The sequence below is a fragment of the Topomyia yanbarensis genome, chromosome 3 (genome assembly GCF_030247195.1).
Source record: "Topomyia yanbarensis strain Yona2022 chromosome 3, ASM3024719v1, whole genome shotgun sequence".
NCBI classification, from domain to species: domain Eukaryota; kingdom Metazoa; phylum Arthropoda; class Insecta; order Diptera; family Culicidae; genus Topomyia; species Topomyia yanbarensis.
In genome coordinates this window covers 313,196,228-313,217,683 of record NC_080672.1, presented here as the reverse complement: position 1 = coordinate 313,217,683, position 21,456 = coordinate 313,196,228, and the positions used below count along the sequence as shown (strand labels likewise).

The 21,456-nt window shown below is 38.4% G+C and overlaps 2 protein-coding genes across 4 annotated transcripts in view; both read left to right on the top strand.

Moving 5' to 3' along the window:
• The window catches only part of LOC131694204 (ubiquitin carboxyl-terminal hydrolase 47), a 74,979-nt gene extending 74,027 nt beyond the window's left edge, over positions 1 to 952 (top strand). For all 3 annotated transcript variants that reach the window (XM_058982701.1, XM_058982700.1, XM_058982702.1), the window contains one exon: positions 37 to 952. In XM_058982701.1, the coding sequence (XP_058838684.1) occupies positions 37 to 187 (151 nt within the window). In that variant the 3' untranslated portion in view covers positions 188 to 952. The remainder of the gene's footprint in view (positions 1 to 36) is intronic.
• Positions 953 to 14,094: 13,142 nt separating this feature from the next.
• On the top strand, positions 14,095 to 16,516 carry LOC131692870 (triokinase/FMN cyclase-like). The gene has a single exon (XM_058980206.1). It carries the CDS (start codon positions 14,164 to 14,166, stop codon positions 15,880 to 15,882), a length of 1,719 nt encoding a protein of 572 aa, XP_058836189.1. The 5' UTR covers positions 14,095 to 14,163; the 3' UTR covers positions 15,883 to 16,516.
• The last annotated feature ends 4,940 nt before the right edge of the window (positions 16,517 to 21,456 follow it).

The window sequence follows — 21,456 nt, the reverse complement described above, 5'->3', positions numbered from 1 at the left end:
GATACTAATTTCAATTAATGCATCCATCAATTATAGAGATAAAACGGAAGCACTAATGGAGCTAACAGCGGAGGAGCGCAAAGAGCTAACCAAAAAGGATATTCACAGCAGTGCCACCAACTCGCCTCGACGAGAACGAGCGTTGAAAATTCATGTGGATGCCTCACCGAAGAAGGCTGAGGACTGATTGCAGCTAACGGAGTGCAGCGATGCTAAGCGGCGCAAGTGTTGCATATGATCAACGTGGATGATCGGCAGCAAGATAAGCTTTATAGAGTGTGAAGCTTGCAGCGCACCAGAATCATCGATTTTGTGTATATTGTGTCCAGTTTTGTACAGGATAAGTCAACTGTGTAATCTAGGAATTAATTTGTCCAACCCAAGCAGATTGCACTTTCTCGCTGTGTACTGAATGAACATGTTTCTTTTTCTAATGGGCATTTGTTACATTTTCTTATAAGTTTTTATTCTTTATTTTGGAAGAAGTTTTGAAGAAAATGCCTTCTATCGGTGTTTCTGTAATTACACGAAATTTGTTTTTTTTCTGGCTGTCACACACACACCTACGGTATACCGGTCGTAACATGAAACGTTGAACATTTGCAGTAAAAGTAGAAATAGTTTAAAACAACACCTTGTCCAACCATTTCTTACTCATATTATATCATTTTCCATGAATACGATAACGCATTACTTTATTATTCATACCGTGCTCGTGATTCCTGGAAAATTGGCAATCGAAGTTGTATTCACGCATGTTTTTCTCACCTGTGATGGTTCGTTTCGTAATTTATCTAATTGTACTACAAGCTAACTTATAACATGCTCATACTATACACTGGTTCTATTTTTTTCTTTAGTTGAATCATTTTAGTTGCTACCATTGAAGTTTCTAGACTTTAAAAGCATTCAAAGCAAATACGAAAATAAATCTGTTCCTTGCTCTGAACAATTGTATAATTTATTTCAAAAAAACACATCCAAACCTTTGGGTAATGAAACTAGCGGTAAATTACACGGTGCTACAAAATAACAAGAAATTGGATGTCCTTTCAGGTGATCTAATAAAAGTTGTTGCAGTTCGGTTTTTTTATTCAATTCGTTTATTCGATAAGGCGTTGGCATAAAGGTGCCAAATTTTTTGTTTTGCCTTTTGAATTTCTTAAAACTAGGGGATTACCTTTTTTATAAACGGAAATCATTAACAGACCGCAATCGGCCACAATAATGATATACTAATACAAAAATTCTTAAAAAAATCAAAAACCTTGTCCTTTTTATCACATTACGAGTCAAATTAAAGTCAAACAGGTTTTTCACATAAATGAAAGTCCGTTGTATTCTGTGATGGCCGCATTCGCTGTGAATTACCGAAGAGACACTCAAAAGAATATTGCTGCGCAACGGCCTAGTTCTAGCTTGGATGTTTACTCATTTGATCCAGGCTGGAGAATCGATGGGAGCTGACAACACATCGGCGACAACTAGAGCTCTTGCTGTTCCTCTGCGGTGCTGGAGGGTGTCGGGTTAAATTAGTTGGCAACGGCTCTCGTATAGCTAGGTAGTCGAAAACGATAAATAAATTATCTTTTCCTCGTACGAATAAATAAATTATCTTTTCCTCGTGAAGGTGATTGCAAAGCATTTTGCGGGATTTAGAACCATTCGATTATCGATGCACAATTTACTAAAGACATCGAATTGTTTCTGCAGGATGTGAGTGTTTGCCAAAGTCTTGATACGGTTGAATATCTTGACGCCATCGGCGTATGACAAGTGTAGTCCGCTGAGTCTGTAGTTCACATCTTTGAAGTACAATAGAAAAATGTGGTCCGATATGGCTTCCCTGTAGGATGCCCAGATGTAGCTGCAAACATTTCAGAGTGGTCTTTGCTATATGTATGCTGAGTTGACGGCCTACTAGACATGACTGAAATCAACGGAGAAGTGATCCATTGAATCCAAGTTTAGCTAATTTGGCGAAGGTGATATCGTGATTGAGTGTGTCAAAAACGGCGGACAGATCAGGGTAGATAGCATCAGTTCGCAAGCCATGCTCAAACCCCTCAGAGATGAAAGAAGTGAACGACAATAAATTCGTCGCAGTCGATCGGCTAAGCATGAATCCATGTTGGTCCTCTGAGATATATTGCTTGCAGTGAAAGAACACCGTCTCCCTCACAACTAATTCGAAAACTTCGATATAATGCAGAAATTCCGTGACAATTTTCTGCGTTCTTCTTTTCCCCTTATGAAACACAAAAGCTAATTTTCACAACGATGGAATCGTTGCGATGGCAAACGACAACTTGAATAACCGATGAAGTGGTTCGGCAAGGCCGGAATGCATTTATTTTCAAAAGCACGGAGGGAATACCATCCGGGCCGGGATATTAGTGGATGACAGCCAATTTGATGATTAGTTATTTTCGGGACATTGCGATCTATCAGGTAACTCAAGATATTGCAGAAAGTCTGTGTGGCTATGTTTACATCGTCGCAGTCCAGAACAGAATCCCAGTCGATATTTTGCAGCACATTCAGAATACTAGCGTAATCCACACGCTTGAATTTGTAAGATATATCAGTCGAGCCTTCCAAAAAAAATCAAATTTGGACCAACATCGTGCGTAAGAAGCAAGGTAACCCTACCTTGGGACGTGCTTCACTAGCGGTGTCCGCTGTGATCTGATCGCCATTTTATTACAGGTAGGTTCAAATCGCCTAGGACAATAATTTCACACTTCTTCGACAGTATTTCCTTCGTCGTTCGAGATGTGTTAAACTTTGAGCCAACACGCACAGCTAGTAAAACACTTCCGCTTGAAGTTTTACGGCTTTTGAGAGGACATCGATCGCATCGCAGGATTTTGTAACCAGGGCCGCTAACCTGATTTGATGTAGTTTGTTCATTGAGCCATGTTTCGATGAGTGCGATTATGTCGTAGCAATGATTGGAGCGAATCATACGGTAAGCACTAGCGCAGAAATTCACACCACCTACGTTCGAGTAATATATTTGCACCGGCGACGAAACTGTGCTATTGCAGTGTCTGGAAGGTAGGTTTTTATGGGGAAGTATGACCGACTCTTCAGTTGATGAGCCTGAGTGTACAGGCTGGAAATTTTCGTATTTTTTTGTTTAATCCTTTTTGTAATGAAACTAAAGATATTTCACAGCTAATCTATACATATACAAGAGGAGATAATATAATAATCGTAAGATTAGAGGGGGTCACTTTAGGATTATTAGCAGGGAGATTATTGAAGCAATTAATTATTAACTAGACTAACTAGAGGGAGTGATTCAAGTTTATTAAGATTAGAGGGGAGGGGGTTTAATTGGGACTATTTTTATAAGCAGCAGTACTGTTGGGCATTTCTTAACGAGATTATATATCTAACAACTAAAACTAGAAGAGACGCGGGAGAAATAGGTTTTGGAATGATGTTCAGGGGCGGGGGAGTAGTGGTTGAATTCCTACAGCTTTGTAACAGAGACAGAGAGAGGGTGGACAAAGCTGACAGGGGGAGAAAGATATGCACTTTCAGTTTCCGGCTTCGGTAAATCAACGTAAAGGATTCCAAACTCGGACGGTCTTCATCAGGAAGCATCATGTATTGTGACGCCGAGTGGTCCTCCTCGAGCCGGCAGGGGTTCCTTCAGACGATTTCGTAGTACGGCACAGATACGTTGCACCGCGTTGCGCGTGTGATGTTTGTCCTGCAACAGGTGTTCAATAAAAAATGAGAATTTTTCAGTCATGTAGTTGAAAAAAAACAAAAAAATTCAACGAATTTTAATAAAAACATGTTTATTCTTCAAAAAAACGTCAATGAATATTGGGGCCCTGGTCAGTCGTACGACGCAACTTAGTCGCGATGCTCTCACAAGAACACTGGACGGCACTGACGTCCATCTTCCGGATACAATTTCGGATCCCGATGGTCAACTGCTTCGTATTCTTGGCCCGCCAATTATTTTTGTTCACAAGGGCACTGAGGGAGCCGAAAAATACTCAATGAATCGGCACTACGGCAAGTTGGTCGGGTTCCTTTCTTTCGGCACGTATGGTACCTTTTTCTGCTCAAGATACTCCAGCGTCGTCTTGGTGTAATGGGAAGACGCCTGGTCCGGTCAGATGACGTACTTCCCATCCGTATGATGCTCCTTTAAGAACGGCAGAAGAATTTTCTCAAGACACTCCTCCTGGTACACTTGTTGATCGATGACCAGGCAGCTCGGCTTAAGCCACGGTTTTGAAATCCCTCTGTCGGATATGGCGATGTACAGCATAACTTTTTTTCAAATTAATGCTTAAACTTATATTTTACTTCGGTGGGTGTGGCTGGCTGGTCGCTGGAATAGTAGCTGTCATTTCCTGGAATGCGGGTCTTCGAAAGCGTAAAGTAACATTCGTCGTCCAGTACGAACGATGTCCCGCGGTAGTTCTTCGTCATCCACCGGCACTGCGATTTCTCGATCGCTATCTGCTCGTCCGTGTACTCGGGGGACCGAGTCTGCTTCCGACAGACGATGTCCTCTATCTTGAGGGTTGGGTGAATCAGGGAAGCAGAGATATTTTCGGCCGGCGTCACGCAAACTCGTTCCGTCATTGTTGTCGAACAGCTTTTTCAACGCTTCTTTCTTCTTATTCGTCGTTATCTTCGCCGGACGGCCGCTTCCGCTTCACGCTCAGGGATGCCAGGATCCGGTAAACTGTACTCACGGGCACGTTGTCTCGAAATATGTCTACCGCAAACTTTTTTTTCACGATGACCATGCGTTTCGTAAAACCGTACAACACGCTCGCGGAGTGCTTGCTGTTTCGACGCCATCTTCGATTGTACTGACAGAACCTGAGCGAAAAGCAATATGCCAGGGAGTCCAGAGAACAATTCTCTTGGAGAAAAAAAATTTACGCTCTTTACTTTGATTACAGAAAGGTATTAAAATCATTCTCATTTGTTTAGGTTGGGTCCCGTGTTTGTTAATGTTTCGTATCAGTTTGAAGTCGCATCAAAGCATCGTTGGAAGGAGGGCACTTTTGAGAGTGATAATAATAATAACAGGGGCAGTTAAATCTGTATAATGACAGTTTTTAGGAAGGTGTATGCGAGGGACATATAGAGGAGATCGCGGCTTGCCAGTACATCACGAACCGCGACATTGGGTTATCTTTCCGAAGGGAATCCAATAGATGAGATCTGGCAGAACAGTACACGGCGCATGCCCAGACAATATGTTCGATACCGTGATAACCGTTGCCTCAAGCACAGATACCGCTAATCACGAGCCCAATACGTCGGAGATGAGCGTCTAACGTGTAGTGATTAGTCATGAGCCGAGAAATCACACGAATGAAATCCAGACCCACATCCATTCCTCTGAACCAAGGTTTCGTTGATACCTTTGGGATGATAGAATGTTGCCATCGTCCTAACTCTCCATTGCTCCAAGATGTCTGCCAACTTACTAGCGTCCTCTGACTAAAGATATTGAAAAATTCGTTGAAGCAGATTGGTCTTTCGTATATGTCACCTTCTCATGCGCCCGCCTTAAGTAAAGAGTCCGTTTCTTCATTATCTAGAATGCAGCAATGCGAGGGAACCACAACTAAGGTAATCTTGTACGATCTTACAGACAAAGCTTGCTTTCTAGGATTCATTGAACGGAGAGCTTCTATTGAGCTGATGCTATCCGAGACAATAAAGTAATGATCGGTGGGCAAAGTATCAATGATCCCAAGGGTATACTGAATAGCAGCAAGTACTGCGGCGTAAACTGAAGCAGGATCATTGAGTTTTAATGAGGTGGTGAGTTTTTGATTGAATATACCGAAGCCAGTGGAGCCGTCCAGGCTTGACCCGTCGGTGTAAAACGTTTTGTTGCAGCCGGCTTCTCGAAATTTACTATGAACGATGCTGGGGAACACTTGCGGACGTATGTGATTCCGGATTACACAAATCTCGTCTTTCGTGGATGTGTCGAAGAATACAGTTGAACCAGAAGCATGAGGGAGATTGACACGGCTGGGATAATATAATTGGATTCGCTCCAGTTTGATGAACTGTAGTTTGCAGCGGAGCGAAAACAGAAACACTCCATTACCGACAATATCGTTGTTTGGTACAACCTGATCAGGTCTCCTAGGTGGGCACCCAGGTGTACGGAGAAAGTTGATCCTTTGTGGGCATTTCTGTTTCAGATACCTAATTGTGACATCCCTAGGTACCTTTAGAGTCGAACAAGACCCCGAAAAAAGTTTCAAAGTTGAAACCCATTAATTGAAGTTGTAGTTGCGCTGGCTCACGCTTCCTTGGAAATATAACTAGCTCAGTTTTCTTCATGGAGAATTCGATATCCAGCTGGAGGGCCCAAGTAGACAAATTGTCTAAGGTATTTTGCAATGGTCGATAGCTTTGGAACCTGTAATAGAGACCACATCGTCACCTGCAAGCGTACAGTAATTGATAAGACATTCGTTAATGTTATTCACGTAAAAGTTGTAGAGTAGGGGTTTAAGGCATGAGCCCTGGCGAAGACCCGTGTAGCTAATTTGCGTGATGTCGTTAGATCACTATGAGAAAAATTCAGGTGTTTTTCAGACAACAATTTTAGCAAAAAGTTGTTTAGAATTGGTGAAAGACCATGCTGGTGCAGCTTCTCAGAAAGAATATTGATTGAAACTGAAACAAAAACCTCCTTAATATCCAAGAAAACTAATGCCATCTGCTCTTTGTTAACATGGGCTGTTCGAATTTCTGTTGAGAACAACGTCGTCTCTTTACCATTGCGGAAGTCAAATTGTTTATTTGTATCTAGGCGGAATAGGATCATTTTCTAGAACAACTATCGGATACAGGATAGCATTGCAATCGGTCGGTACGAGTTGTAGTTGGAGGTTTGTTTTTTCTGGTTTTTAGATGGCGATGACCTTCACTTGCCTCCAGTCATGAGGGACTTTATTGTTACATGATAAGAGAGCAAGTGAGAACTGCACTATCGAAGGTGTTTCGTTCGCGTTATTGTTAGTATATGTGGCGCGGTAGATCTTCTGTGCAGGGGCGGAATCCGGACAAACCTTCTTGGCGAAATCGAATATCCGACGGTTTGTATATTCCACGCTCTCGTTAGTGGAGTTTCGGTTTCGCATACGCCGGGCCGTGCCCCGAAGAGTGCTCATCGATGTTTTTCTCGTTAGTCCGTCAACGAATCGGCGCCAGTAACGCAGTTTTTTGGCTTTCATCAAACTTTTCATTTGTGTTTCTAACGTAGTGTACTGTCGATAGCTAGCGGGTTACCCGTCATCTCGGAAGGCTTTGTACGCAGCAGCCTTTTCCGCGTACACGTCTGAGCACTCTCTGTCCCACCGTGGCTTGTAAGCACGCCCACACCTCATGTACGCGTTTAGTCTGACCTTGACTCGCGGTGTCGAATATCAAGCCAGCCAGGAATCCGCACTCTTCCTCTGGAGAAAGCTCTTGTGTGGATTTTGCCGGATATCGCGGACGCTCTCCCAAACAATATTTCATGTGAGGTCATAAATGTTTTTACTACGAGGAGGAGGCTTATCAGGATCAGAAATATTTAAAGTTGTAAAAATACGGTCCACCATATCAGAATTTTATTAATCCAGTGCTGGTTTTAGCTCTGGTTGAGGCATGGGAACACTTGGGGTTTTTGATGTGCCAAGAAGTGCTGGGAACTCCTGTTCTGAGCCCTGGCTTCCGAAACTTGCTTCGGTTTTGCACCAGTATATCCTTGAGTAGTTAGGTTCTGAGGACCTTGAAGAGATACCTTCTGGCCTTTAAATAGAAGCGTAGGAGAAGAAATGTTCCTCATTTTTCTATTGCTTCTAGGCGCAGCACAAAATGTTCCTACCTGAGGTTCGTCACATTCGCCTTCGTCGGTAGACAAGTTAGTGTAGAAGTTCGTAGAGGCCGGTGGCATAGCTATCTTCAGCATTTCTGCAAAATATCGCTTAAAACGTCCCTAAAGAGAACGCTTAAGATTCTCCACGCGCTGTTTGTATGCAAAATATTTCGGGAGATCATGTGGGTTTCCCCCACAGTAGAGACACTTTTCAACATCCCTGCCACAGGAATCATCCTCATGATTCCCATCGCATTTCCCACAGCGAGCCTTATTACTACAATGGGAGGGTGAGTGCCCAATTGTTTGCAATTAGTACAGGCGAACAGGTAGACGAACCTTGTCAAAGAGGAGGTAGTTAGGTAGAGAAGAACCCGCGAAGGTCACCCGACAAGAGTCTGGGTTGACATATGCTGCGACTGATGCTGAATGTAAACGATTGCACTGCAGTCTCTTCACGGGCGGAAGCATGGGGTCTTTATAACAGCCAGATCCTCTTTACCACCATCTGAAGCGGCGAATTTTCGATATGTATTAAGTAGAATACTTCTAACGTTTCAATCTAGGGGTCCCGTTTCGAAATTATCCACCGGAATTTTACCAATTTTTTTTTAACATGAATATCTGTCGTTGTACTGAAGAAGTGCTGAGCACTGCCGAATCTCTCGGAAGTGATTTTGTGTTCCTCCCATAGTTTACAAAATTTTGCAGTGAAATATAGTATATTTAATAGGAAATCGAAGTTAATCGCTCGGTAGGTCGTTTCTCCTGTTGTGTTATGTGTTAGTAGGCAAAAATATCGTTGGAATAGTGTAATTTGACGTAGTGATTTTATCGTCACATCACAATTATTTTACTATGAATGTGCGCGACTCGAGCGAGCTGCCAAAAAAATGTTCCCACTTAGCATCGACAGCGCCATCTGAACTTGACTAGGTGATGCAACGATTTCACTGATTCCCAGTTAAACTCATTCCGGAACCGGTTCGGATATCTGAATGGAGTCAGTACCCGGTCAAAAAAAAATGCGGACGAAGATCGTCAGGCGATTTAAATAGTTTGACGTTTGACTCAACTCGCCTGTGCTAATTGCCCCTAGGAACAAGTGCTATTTGCGAATGCGATTTAAAGGTAATTTCAATACTTAGACGACAAATTTTCTGGCGGCTGCAATGGACTTGGTTGTTTTTGCATTTTTCAAACATGGCGGTTAGTGTTATCCACATTATTCATATTAATTATCTTATTAATTCAATAATTTTTTTCATTGTTTTATTCATGTTGTTTGTTTCATTTGTTTTAATCATTTTATTAAATTGTTAGTTTTTCCCAGTTCATATATTGTTCAGTTTCTTCATTTTACTAATTCGGTTTAGTCAGTTCTTTTAGTTATTGGATGACAGTTAGTTAGCTTGAAACAATTTAGTTTACTCTCTTAATTTCATAACTTTTTTTAATATTGTCTGATTTTCATTTGAGCTAATTTCATTTGTTTTATTAATTTGATTTATATGGATCATTCTATCCCTTTTATGAATAACTTTTTTTTGCTTCATAATTGTTTTGATTTTTGGTTTATTTTGTTATTGTTTTTTTAAAATTATTCAGTTTATTATACGTGCTATACGTGCAGGACTCGAGGCTGTGCTTGTCTCACATATGCTTGCCAGCTTTGCGTGCATTTGGCAATTTAATGAATAATACAACAGTTGTATGTATGAGAGGTGTCTCATCCCACTGATGGGTGGATTAAATCGGGTTTATGTATACATGGGTGTATATATGTGTATGTGTTTATGTGTGTATATGTACATATAAATGTTCAAAAAATGGTTGCATTATACACGGGATTGTTTTGTAGTGTACACATATAATCCATTAATGTGAAAAACTGATACTTCTGGATAGAAGTCAGATCTTCCTCCAATTACAGCTCCTTGGAGATCTCCAATGGAACAACTTACACAAGTCCAACAGGCAGTGACACCAGACTAGGAGAAACGGAAACGCTGAGGAAAACACGGAGTCTGTCGGTTCTTTTTTATTATTTCCCCTTTTCTTTCTTAAATAAGCAGGAATTCAAGAAATGTGGATGAGAGTTAAAGGAGACATAAATGGGAGATAGGAATGAAGGTAGAAAACTGAAAAAATGGTAAGTTCTAGTACACATGTGTTATGTTATATATATACAAATTGAACCATTATAATAAATACGCGTCGATTTCCTGCTTAAATGGAATCGAAAGTTTTACTGTAATGTTACAATCCAATTGATACAAACATTACAGTAAGGCGGGGCTAGTTGATGGAACGATGACCTCGGAACATGTCTGGCACTGTACACGAAATGGGTCATCGGAAAGTCAATTGAGCTAACACCTTCCTAAATCCGTGAACCAAGTTATTTGCATGAATGTTTAAATACATGCAAACATCTTTTTTCTGTAAATCACTACCAGCTAGTGGGAGATAGGAAGGTTAACACACACACACACACACAATATCTGTCGTTGTACTGAATGAAAAAATAAGATTATTGCGCTATATGATGGGTAATATGTACAACAATTTTGCATCCAATTCTTTCGAATATACAATTACTAAAAATTACGGAAATAATGGATTTGACGAAAGCAGTACAATTTGACCAAACAGCGAGTGTTGATATGACTGCCCCTTTGTCATCCAAAAGACTGCGACACGTATAAAAAGGGAACAAGAAAAAATCGTTGGTTTGTGTTATGACACTGTAGGGGTAGCGGCTGCTGCGTTTATGTTAGCTCTCATTCTTCGGTGGTAGGTAGTATATCCCATGACTGCCACCAGGCGCTGATAGTACTTTATTCCAATGATGCACTGGCGTGCAAGTTTCATGTATACACAGAAGACACAATGATGACACAAAACAGAAAAAAAGCAGAAAGCTCTTTCATTCGAAGTCGAATAAATGCATTGGTGATGAGGTGGTTTGGTGTGAGAGAACCGCGCTCTTTTGCTCTTTAAATTATATGTGGCGTAAGGTGCGTATACAGATAAACCAACGATAAACTCACCATCACGGCGTTCCAGAGTGCACTGCGGTGTATTGTATACATTGAAGTGTAAACTAGCTCTGTTTGTTTTCCTCTGGCAAGCGGTAGTGCGATTTGGTATTGGCTTATTGGATGCTGATATTATGATGTTCTATTGATGATTTGATACGAGTTACTTTCGTAAAGTTTATTTACGAGTTTATAGAGGATTTTTACACTATCCGGGGAAACTTAGAATACTCGGTCCTCGGGGCAAACTGGGAAAAAGTTTTACGTATCATCAATGTCCAAACACAGTTAAATAATTATCCGTAAAACCAGATAAATTGCAAAACAGGTGGATGCATGACGGGATTTTTAAATTCACATTTAGACCGGCTTAGTTTATGTGCGGCTAGATGACGCAATGTGCATTTTATTGTTTTTGTTTGCGAATATCGTGGCTTAACAAGTGAAAAGTAATGTCCTGGTACTGCATTCGTTGTCGATTACATGACAATTGCAAGGTTATTGCGAAAATTCCACTCTAAGAAACCTGCATATTATTATTTAGGAAAAGATTGGGTAAAACGCGCCCCCTAAGGAAATACGATCATAACTTAGGTATAGAACATTAGTCGGAATTTAATTAATGATATCATTTAACCGTCATTTTTCTCTGTAATAACAATCATAACGCTTTGTAAAATATTCAAAACCATGAAATATATGTAATGTTTCAAAATCATTATAACTTTAAAAAATATACAAGGCAAAACGCACTTGTGCGGGGGTAAATATTTATATTCTTGCTCAGAATATGTGCATGAAAATAAATTTAAAATCACAAAATATTTTTTTCAGTGTACACTTTAGGCTGTTAATACGAATGCTGCAATTTCTACTAACTTCTGAAAGGTTTTGTTAAAGTAAGTTATTTTGGTATATCTAAAGGAAATAGCGAAATAACGGTACAAATATATCCGATTCTCTACTGTTGCCAAATGAATTGTTTCAATTGTTACCATATGAGAATAAATATGTTCGAATATTTTAGATTTCGATGTACATGTACCGAAATAACGGGTTTTAATGTAACCGATTAGAAGATAGTCAAAATTGTAGCATTTGTATTAACAGCCTAAAGTGTATTCTACTTCACTCCGGTTATGTCTCTGACATTACCCACCCATCTCTTTTTTCTTGTTTATTTGACATGGCTCAATGCGTTAGCATAACTGAGCAGTGGTTTTTAAGGTTTTTATAATATGTAAAAATTAAAATTAAGTTTCAAGTGTCCATCGGGTCTTGTTGGCGCAGTTAGCTGCTGCGTGTTGAGATCCTCTTTCTAGGTGGTGAAATATTAGATCGGTTGTCTGCCGCACCTTGGGGGTCATTCGGTCCATGTCCAGTCCTCATCGGTACTGCAGACACTTGGTGTAATAGTTGTTACTTCGATGTTGGTAATGGCAGTTGGTTTAGTGGTACTGGGCCCGATCATTGTTGAGCTGGTGCTGTTACAGCGCGGTCCGTAGTCGTTGGTTTATCAACCGGTTGTGATTTAGCATACGACGACTGTACACCGGCTTTGGTCGTAGTAGGTGGAATTTCTTTAGCAGTCTCTGATCTTCCTTAATCTTCCGGAAGTCGCTGAGTGCATGCTGCTCTGAAAATCTAGCGAAATCGTCTTAGAACAGTTGCGGCTGCTCATTCAGTGAGCCATTTGCGCGGCTTCCGGAGGGCTAATACTATTCACCTCTCCGTATTTTGACATGAGTTGTGTGATAACGGTAGAACTAGTACGTGGTACCAGGTCATGTAGCTTTATTTCAATACTGTCAACATCTATTTATGTTGGGATACTATATAAAATGTCATTACATTCGTCGGCGTGTTTCAAGTTGTTCTGCGAAGCAAATGATTCTGCTTGACTAAAGTTTTTAAACATTATCAGTACCGTAAATGGTGGAATTGCACCGCATTAACTCCTGCTACGTTGAGCTTCACGTTCGCCTTCAACATTTGCTCCACTTCACGAATCGATGGTCTTACCGGACATTTCGAGTAGTCAACAACAACACAGTTTGCCCGACACGGGATATAAGCTTGCTTTGCATTGTCACTCATTGTTTGTTCATCTCACCCATGTCCATGTTTACACCGGCCTATTGCACGTTAGTAGGAAAACCAACAAAGGAGAACATAGAATAATAGCGGTACTAATCTTAGATAACGGTATCCAGGAAGCTCACAAAAAAGAATCACTGCTACAGCTCTGCTGGTCGACTAACGCTATACACTGCACGGACTGGAAAGATTGACTGATCGCTTCGATAGTCACCGTACGAATTGCGTGGTGTCCTAAGGTAATATTGTGTAAAGTAAAAATTACAAAAGTTGTATGCATAAAACCGTTTTTAGGGAACACTTGTGACACGTTTGCGGTAATTTTATATGAAATTTATCGTTCTACAACTTTATTCAATTCAGTCAACCTCCATCTCGTACCGTTAAAACGTTCAATTTTACATCTTGTTAAAATTAGAGCCGACCTAGGTGTGCCTTAGCAGCCAAATTCGTACCTTATATCATGGTATTGTTGACCATAGTATCGTCATAGATAGCAGTCGTTCATGCTCGTATTCGGAATGTGTGTAATCATCTACAACTATCAATTTAAATATAACGAATGATTAGAACACATACAAACGTTTGTTTGTGACGCATCGACCAATATTAGCTGGAGTGCAGCTGTCAAACCAAATGTGGCTACAGTTGAGTAGATGGCACCTAGTAGTGAGGTACTGGTGTCCAACGTATATCAGTATAAAAGTTTACATTGGGTTTTTTTAATATCTTTTGGTCTACCTTAATCGTCCGTTATCTGTAGTATCATGTTCGTATACCCCCCTAACATTAAAGTTATCAATCGACACTTTACAAAGTCAGCTTTGTTAATTGAAATAGCAAGTTGCCTGCTAATCTGTTTTGTTTACCTTTCCCGCTTCGCTTTTTGATAATGGCGAATGCATCATTTCTACTAGTGTTCATAAATAACTTAATTATTAGCGTGATGATCATCAATGCATTGGAGGTTGCGGGTTCGTTTTTTCTGTTTTTTTTCAAGGCTCTTTCTCTGAGTATAACAGAAATGAACAAGTCTCGCTTGTTGTACAGATACAGTCAATTCCCTTTCGACAATATGGTGTTGTGACAAGAGAAAGCAATCGTCGATCGTAAAGACTTCACTGGAATAGACACAATCAGTCCTCCACAATGCTCTCGAGCGTGAGCGTCTCACTGTCCGGTTACATTCGTGCAAACAATGGCCTTCGTTTGATCGAGGATAGAAACTGTATCGTTCGGTTGGACAATGGTAAGAACAAAGTAAAACTTATATCCGGCGGTGGAAGTGGTCATGAACCAGCTCATATTGGATACGTCGGAGTAGGAATGCTAGATGCAGCTGTTTGCGGAGATGTATTTTGTTCCCCTTCGGCGACTTCGATTGTGGACTGCTTGCGCACGGTTGCAGATCCCGAAGAAAGTGTCCTTTTCATCGTTAACAACTACACTGGAGATAGATTGAACTTCGGACTGGCAGTCGAGCGAGCCGAATCGCTTTACGGATATAAAAAATTGAGGATTTTACTAAACGATGATGATTGTTCGATTGATAGTACGTTAGTTAGAAAATCAGTTGGAAAAAGAGGTTTGGCTGGGTCAGTTCTGCTTATAAAAATACTAGGTGCCATGGCTGAACTGGCATTTACAGCTGAAGAGATATATCGAGTCGGTGATGAGCTCTTACGTAATGGTCACTTAATAACATTCGGGTTCACGTTCGAGGTGGCTAATGGTAAACTGCACAACATTGAGCTGGGTAAAGGACTTCACGGTGAACCTGGTGTATACAAAATGGATACCAGCGACAACTTCGAACCAATCATACAGTTTATGATGACTAAATTGGACGGAAAATTTAAACCTTCGGCAGACGTTGTAGTGCTCATCAATAATCTCGGAGGAACATCCGAGTTCCATGTAGGAATTTTTATCGAGACGTTATCTGCGATTTTGGAAAAATGCTACAGAATACACCGAGTTTACTCAGGAACATTCTTTTCTTCTCTAAACCAGTGTGGGTTATCTGTAACCTTGTTAAATTTGACATATTCTGATAATCTGTTGAGGTATTTGGATTATAAGGTTCAAGTGGCATCACCATTATTCGGCAGTACTTCATTTCACCTTCCTGCATCGAAAGTGATAAATTTTCAGGACAAAAATTCGTCTAAAATCACTGCTAGCACACAATCATTCAAACTGGAAGTTTGTGGTGAAGCGAAATCTCACATTCGCTCAGCACTCGAACACATTTCGCACACGCTACTGTCTAGCCGCGAATTACTGAATGCTTATGACCGGGAATGCGGCGATGGAGATACAGGAACCACAATCGCCAACGGAGCGAGTGCTTTGTTAGCTAACCTAAGCACAGGGATTGATCTACAGCATCCGGCCAAAATGTTGCAAGACATTAGTTTGATAATGCAACTAAGCATCGGTGGTACATCTGGCGCTATCTACAGCCTTTTCTTTCAAGCGGCATCTAAAGCATTCGTAGGGGCTGATAATGATCCAAAAATAACCGTGCAGCACTGGATTAATGCCCTTACGCACGGTAACGATGCCATAATGCGTCATGCACTTACAGAAGTTGGCGACCGAACCATGCTGGATCCGTTGAGGGAAGCTGAACTGCAGCTGAGAAATTCGATACAGGAAAATCTTCCAACAGCGGGTTACATTCGAATTTTCGCGGAAACATGTGAACGAGTTGCCGAGGCTACTCGTCGGATGATTCCTAAATCGGGAAGAGCTTCCTACTCGGCTTCTGAGTCAAAACAGGTGCATTATAATTATCCCGATCCGGGAGCACATGCTGTTGCTGTTTGGGCTCGCGGATTGTGTGATGCCTTTAAAAGGGATTAATTATAAACAAATAATTTTAAGGTGAGGAGCCAACATGGTTGGCTTAGTCAGTCAAAAGGTGTGCACGTGCCCAAGGTTCCCAGAAATTTTTTATGAGATCAATTATATTAACCCAGGCATTTCTTAACGAAATTTGAGGAATTTATTGAACGAAATCTTTATCGAGTCAATTTGATGAACCTTATTTTTAGAATTAAAAAAATAACGAAACACATTTTAAGTAAATAAAAAAGTATCACTGAATACTATGATAAATGAAATTTCGGAAGGTTCTTATGGACCGTGCACAGTAATCATTTATTTTTAACCCCTGATCACCCTCCGTGAAACAGCGCGAATAATTCACGTACCCTTACCACTGGATAGCTATCACCGGCGCTAGAGTAACGACTTTACCAGCTGACCCCAGGTTTCTGGCCAGTCAAAGATTTATTATGTAAAACATATTTTTATATATTGTATTTCCAAGGGTTGGGTGTAGGGGAACCCGAAGCTATAAGGACCGACCCCCGCGATTTGTCAGAAAATCATGAGACTTTTTGACTTCTGAACATAAACGTGGAACCGTTATTCTAAAACATTAATTTTGACAGCTGAATCTAATTCTTTGTTTTTTTTTAGAAATGAGATACAACATGTTTCATTTTTTGCCATCCTCAAAAAAAATCATTATGATGATAAAACCGTGATTAAAGCAACAAAAACAAATAAAAGTAAAAAAATAACAAGTAAATGTTTTGGGAAGCTTGAGGCTCCTATTTTATGGAACAATTTTTGTTTGGGTGAAAACAGATATTTTCAAGACGCTCACCACTTTTGTGCGAAATGAGCGTACGGGGATATTCGGACCCCCATCAACCACTTTTCATATAGTTATTATATGGGTCATTCCACACGAAGTGATCAAAAAAAGATGCAAACTTGAAATCGACCTTCACGGATTCGAACCAAATTTGGTTCATGTTCATCTAGGGCCAATGTATAAAAACCCAAATTTTTGTGTCAATTGAACCAGGGGCCATGCGAGCACCCCCCGTTTTGACAAATTGCCAAAATCCTTGATTTTCTTTTGATTATATCTCCGGTTCTATTGACTCTAGAATCAAACCGCTAGATGGCTTCTGAAGAAAATATTCAAGAAGTCTAGAAAAAATATTAATTTTTGGCGGCAGTGCTGCCAACTATGTGATTTTTTCAGTTAAATATAAAAAATTAATTTTTCTCTCAATACATATATTTTAATTTTGAAAATTCTAATGCCATCGTGTTCCCCAGACATTTTTACATAAGAAACACTTATAATCTCAATATAATTTGAGCGCATCCTGAGATATACCGTTTTGAAGGGAAAAACTCGCATTTTCTCACATAAAAATCCATTTTTATTGGCCGAAATTGAGAAAATCTTCAAACAGTCATAAAAATCGACCCTGATCTGCTAGAAGCAAACCAAAAACGTAGTTTTTCATCATTTCTCGTTTACTTCACGAAAAATCATGTTTGAACTCAGAATACTCAAGTTGATTTTTTAGTGCTGTGCGCTTGCGATTTTATATGGGAAATTGCGATTTATCCCTTCAAAACGGTGTATCTCAGGATCCACTCAAATAATATTGAGATTATAAGGGGCCATGAATAAATGACGTAGCATTTCAGGGGGTAGGGAGGGTATAGTTAATTTGTGACAATGTGTGACGCGAGGGAGGGTAGGGTCAGAAGTTGTGCGACGTAGCATTAAGTTTAAATTTTTTAAGAGTAGAGAAAACAATTTAATGTTCCTCCATTCACAACAGAAATAAATTTAAATTCACACTAGTTACTTTTCACGCGGTTTTAATGTGGTGAATTTTACGATTTCCGGAATTACAATGTTTGAAATCCATTGGAGTTCACTGATATTACGTAACACTGAAATTTTATATTTATGTAAAAATTTTTTGCTCTAGTTGTTTGTAGTGCCAATGAAGGAAAAAAACGTAGTTTTTTATACTTTGGGAGTTTTTAATACCTCTTCGACAGTTTTGGTGACTTTGAATAGCGCCATTTTTGTAATAGTATTTATAAAAGTAAGGAAATGACAAGATTAAAAATGTAGTAATTAAAAAAATTAAAAATATCTAAACGGCGATCAACGGCAAAAGAAAAACCAAAACAAAACCTATAAAAAATTGATAAAGGAAAACAGGAAACTAGGAAAACATATTGCGAAGATTAAAAAAGTCGAGCATTATTGAACAGATGGTGAAAATAATGACAAATCGAGAGGAAATTAGGATTTTTTTTAGAATCAATGAAAATGAAAAAAAAACTACTAAAAAGAATAAAAACATTAATATAAAAAATGCATAAAACTGAAAAACTCATTAAATCAAGAATGATAAAATTTATATAACATTAAGAACAAGAAATAGTTAAAGCAATAGAAAAAATAAATAAACCGTTAAGAATGCATACAACTAGAGGAGTATATATAAAAGACAAGAATAAAATAACCATAGAAAAATTAAAAAAAAGGACGAACCAGAAAATTTTGAAAAACTGGAAAATTTAAATGATGAAAAGACGAAAAAGTACAGAAAATTGGAAGTATTGAACAAAAACGGAGCAAACAGAAAAAATAGAAAACAAAAAATAGTAGAAAAAAGCCATACTACAGAAACACAAAAATGAAGATATTATCACGAAAAAATGAATAAAATGGATATTATTTAAAGAATAGAAAAAGCACTAGAAATGAAATTTGAAATAAAGTCAAACAATGAACTAAATATAAAATTGAGAAAAAGTGCGCAGTGTCAAGAAAAGATAAATCAAATGTTTTTTTTTAGGAAAATAAAAAAATCAATGTTAACGTATAGGAAAATGGTCAACTGAAGAAGTATTTTCAAAATAGATTTAATGGAAAACATGAAGAAATAACAATAACGAATTAAATGTTAAGAAAAATGCATAAAAAATAAATAAAATTATATTAAATGAACAATGGGAAAAAATAAAACTGCGATAAACGGAAAACAAAAAACTAGAAAATGAGGAAGAAAATAGGAGAAAGGTATAAAATTAAACAATAAGACAAATTGGAATAAATTTGAATAAATAAAATTGCTTTTAGAAATGCAAAAAATATGAAAAAAATGAAATAGAAAATGGCTATGACAAGAATAAATGTTACTACATTCAAATTATAAAAATTAGATGGAATGACAAAAGAAACAAATAAAAAAGCAGGATATCAAAATATGAAACAATAAGAAAAAAATAAAGAAGGCAGAATTTTCTCGAAAAATTGCGAATAAAATTAAATAACAGATAAAAAACTATAAATTAAAGTAAGTGATAGTGATAGCAATAGAAAAAAAAGCAAAAGTAAGAAACGTATAAAGATGGATAAAATAAAAGTATGCAAATAGATAAAAAGGCAGAATCTTACAATTGTAGAAGTATACATACAATCCACAACTTGAAAAAATAGATCAATGAAATTTTAACAAAATAAAAAAAAATCCACGTAGGAATAAAAAAATGGAAAAAATATGAGAAACATTAATCAAATTTCAAATAAGGCTTTTGGTTGGATTTTACGCTATGCTGGTTTCGAAAATATTCATAATCCTATAAAAACATGAATTATTCTTTTATTTGTGTTGGTGTGTTAGTACACCTTAAAATATTTTACAAGAATTTTGTAACTGATTTCTAGAAAATAGTTCAAAAATAAAAATAAAATCGTTACGTTCAGGAAGCGAAGTTCAAAATCTCACGCTCACTCCTCCAAAACGAAAAGATTTTGTATGCGGATTTAACTTGCTACATTAGTTAGCTAATCTTGCTAACTAGTTGGTTTAGTTTGGAAGCAGAGATAAATTTTCTCTTCGAAATCAATCAAACACAATTTAGCAATTTAGTTGAACGTATGCTTCTTAGAATCATTGGCAGCCGCAGGATTGTGAACTGAGAGATCTTCTCTTCATGCTCCATGACATATAAAATTCAAAGCAAAACTATTAACACTATGCTTGTCACGAAAGGGGCTTGTTGTGTACGCAATTTGCTGTTATAATGAAAATGTTGATAAAAGGCCGTATTTGAAAGAATTGTAAAACGTATTTATTTTTTTCCATCTCTGGCCTCTTTGCTAGGGGGAATTGGTAGTCGAAAATCGCAGAAAAAAACTACGTCATTTGAGTATGACCCCTTTACAAAAATGTTTCGGTATCATCTCGTATCTGAATATGATTTTTTATAGATTTTGTATCAATGAACGGAAAACCAAATATATTAAATTTCAAATTAAAATTCTTGGATTAATTTCGAATTCTTTTGGTATATCAAGAGTTTTTGATGACTCATTTGACCAATTGAGCTCTAAAATAGAGGTAGGGTTACCGCCTCTAGTGGTACTTTGACCAGCAGAATTTTACTGTTCAGGGGATAGACTTCAAGAGACCCATGGGTATGCGTTGAAATCAATTCGAATTTCGAATTAAACTGATCACTCGACAGAATGTTGGAGCACTTCCATTGCTTTATATTGTATAAAACGCTTAAACACAAATAAATATGCACTATTTTATTTCTTATGTAGCTCGTAGCACTAGGAGAAAAAATATCTTATTTTCTTCACATTCACCGTAGAGTATACAGTGTTCACATTTAGGTGTATGTTTTTGCATTTGTTAACAGTTTTGTTGATTTAGTTGTATGTAGTGATTCGCTTTCTTGGATATTCACAAAGAATCCAAAAGCACCAACCACTCTCACTGTGAAGGATAACCCGAGCGAGCTTTGCTCTGCTCCTCAGTAAACAAACAATCACAATTCAATTTCTTTCGAGAATCTTTGTGAGGAACATGAGGCCTGCAACCCGAGGATGATGTTTATGAGGACTGGGTGCTGGGCGATTCCTGGTAAAGAAAAGGGCAACGCAAAATTGCAAAATAATCCAATGGATTCTTCCGTGCGAATTCAGATTTACCTGAACGAAGACACGGAATTCGCCTCCAAAAACCGGTGTGGCAACCCTAAGCAGGGGTTTTTCTTTCAATAATTACTTTCCATACTAATCCAGCGCTTTCGAAGATTGGAAATTCAGTAAATCAAAAAAATCTATGCTATATTTAAAATGATTTCAAATTGGCGAAATTTGAAGACAACCTCATGACTTCTAATCAAACCATTTAATTGTAAAAGGTTAAACCCTTACAAGTCTGATCATATTTTTGTTTCGATTATCGACATTTCAACCTTAAAGTCATTCGCTTCTTCATTCAGGTTAGAAATTTTCCTATAACAAATCTCTATTCCTGTGTGCGCGGTTGGGATTCGAACCCAGGTGAGCTGCATACATGACATTCAATGTACAAATTCCGCTACGCCCGCTCGAGTCTGATCTTGTTTCGATGCGAGATTTACGTTGGTATAAACATAGTTGATATCAAATATGCAGTAGTTTAGAATTTTCGCCATTCTAGTTACCTCATACATAAGAAATTGAATTTTTAATTGTATTCTCAAATAAATTTTTGTCGAAAAAGTATTTGTCAAAATTTTAATTTCTGTTAAAATCCGAGCCCC

Excerpts from the sequence above, each read along its gene's own strand:
- LOC131692870 (XM_058980206.1), top strand. The coding sequence starts at position 14,164 with ATGCTCTCGAGCGTGAGCGTCTCACTGTCCGGTTACATTCGTGCAAAC.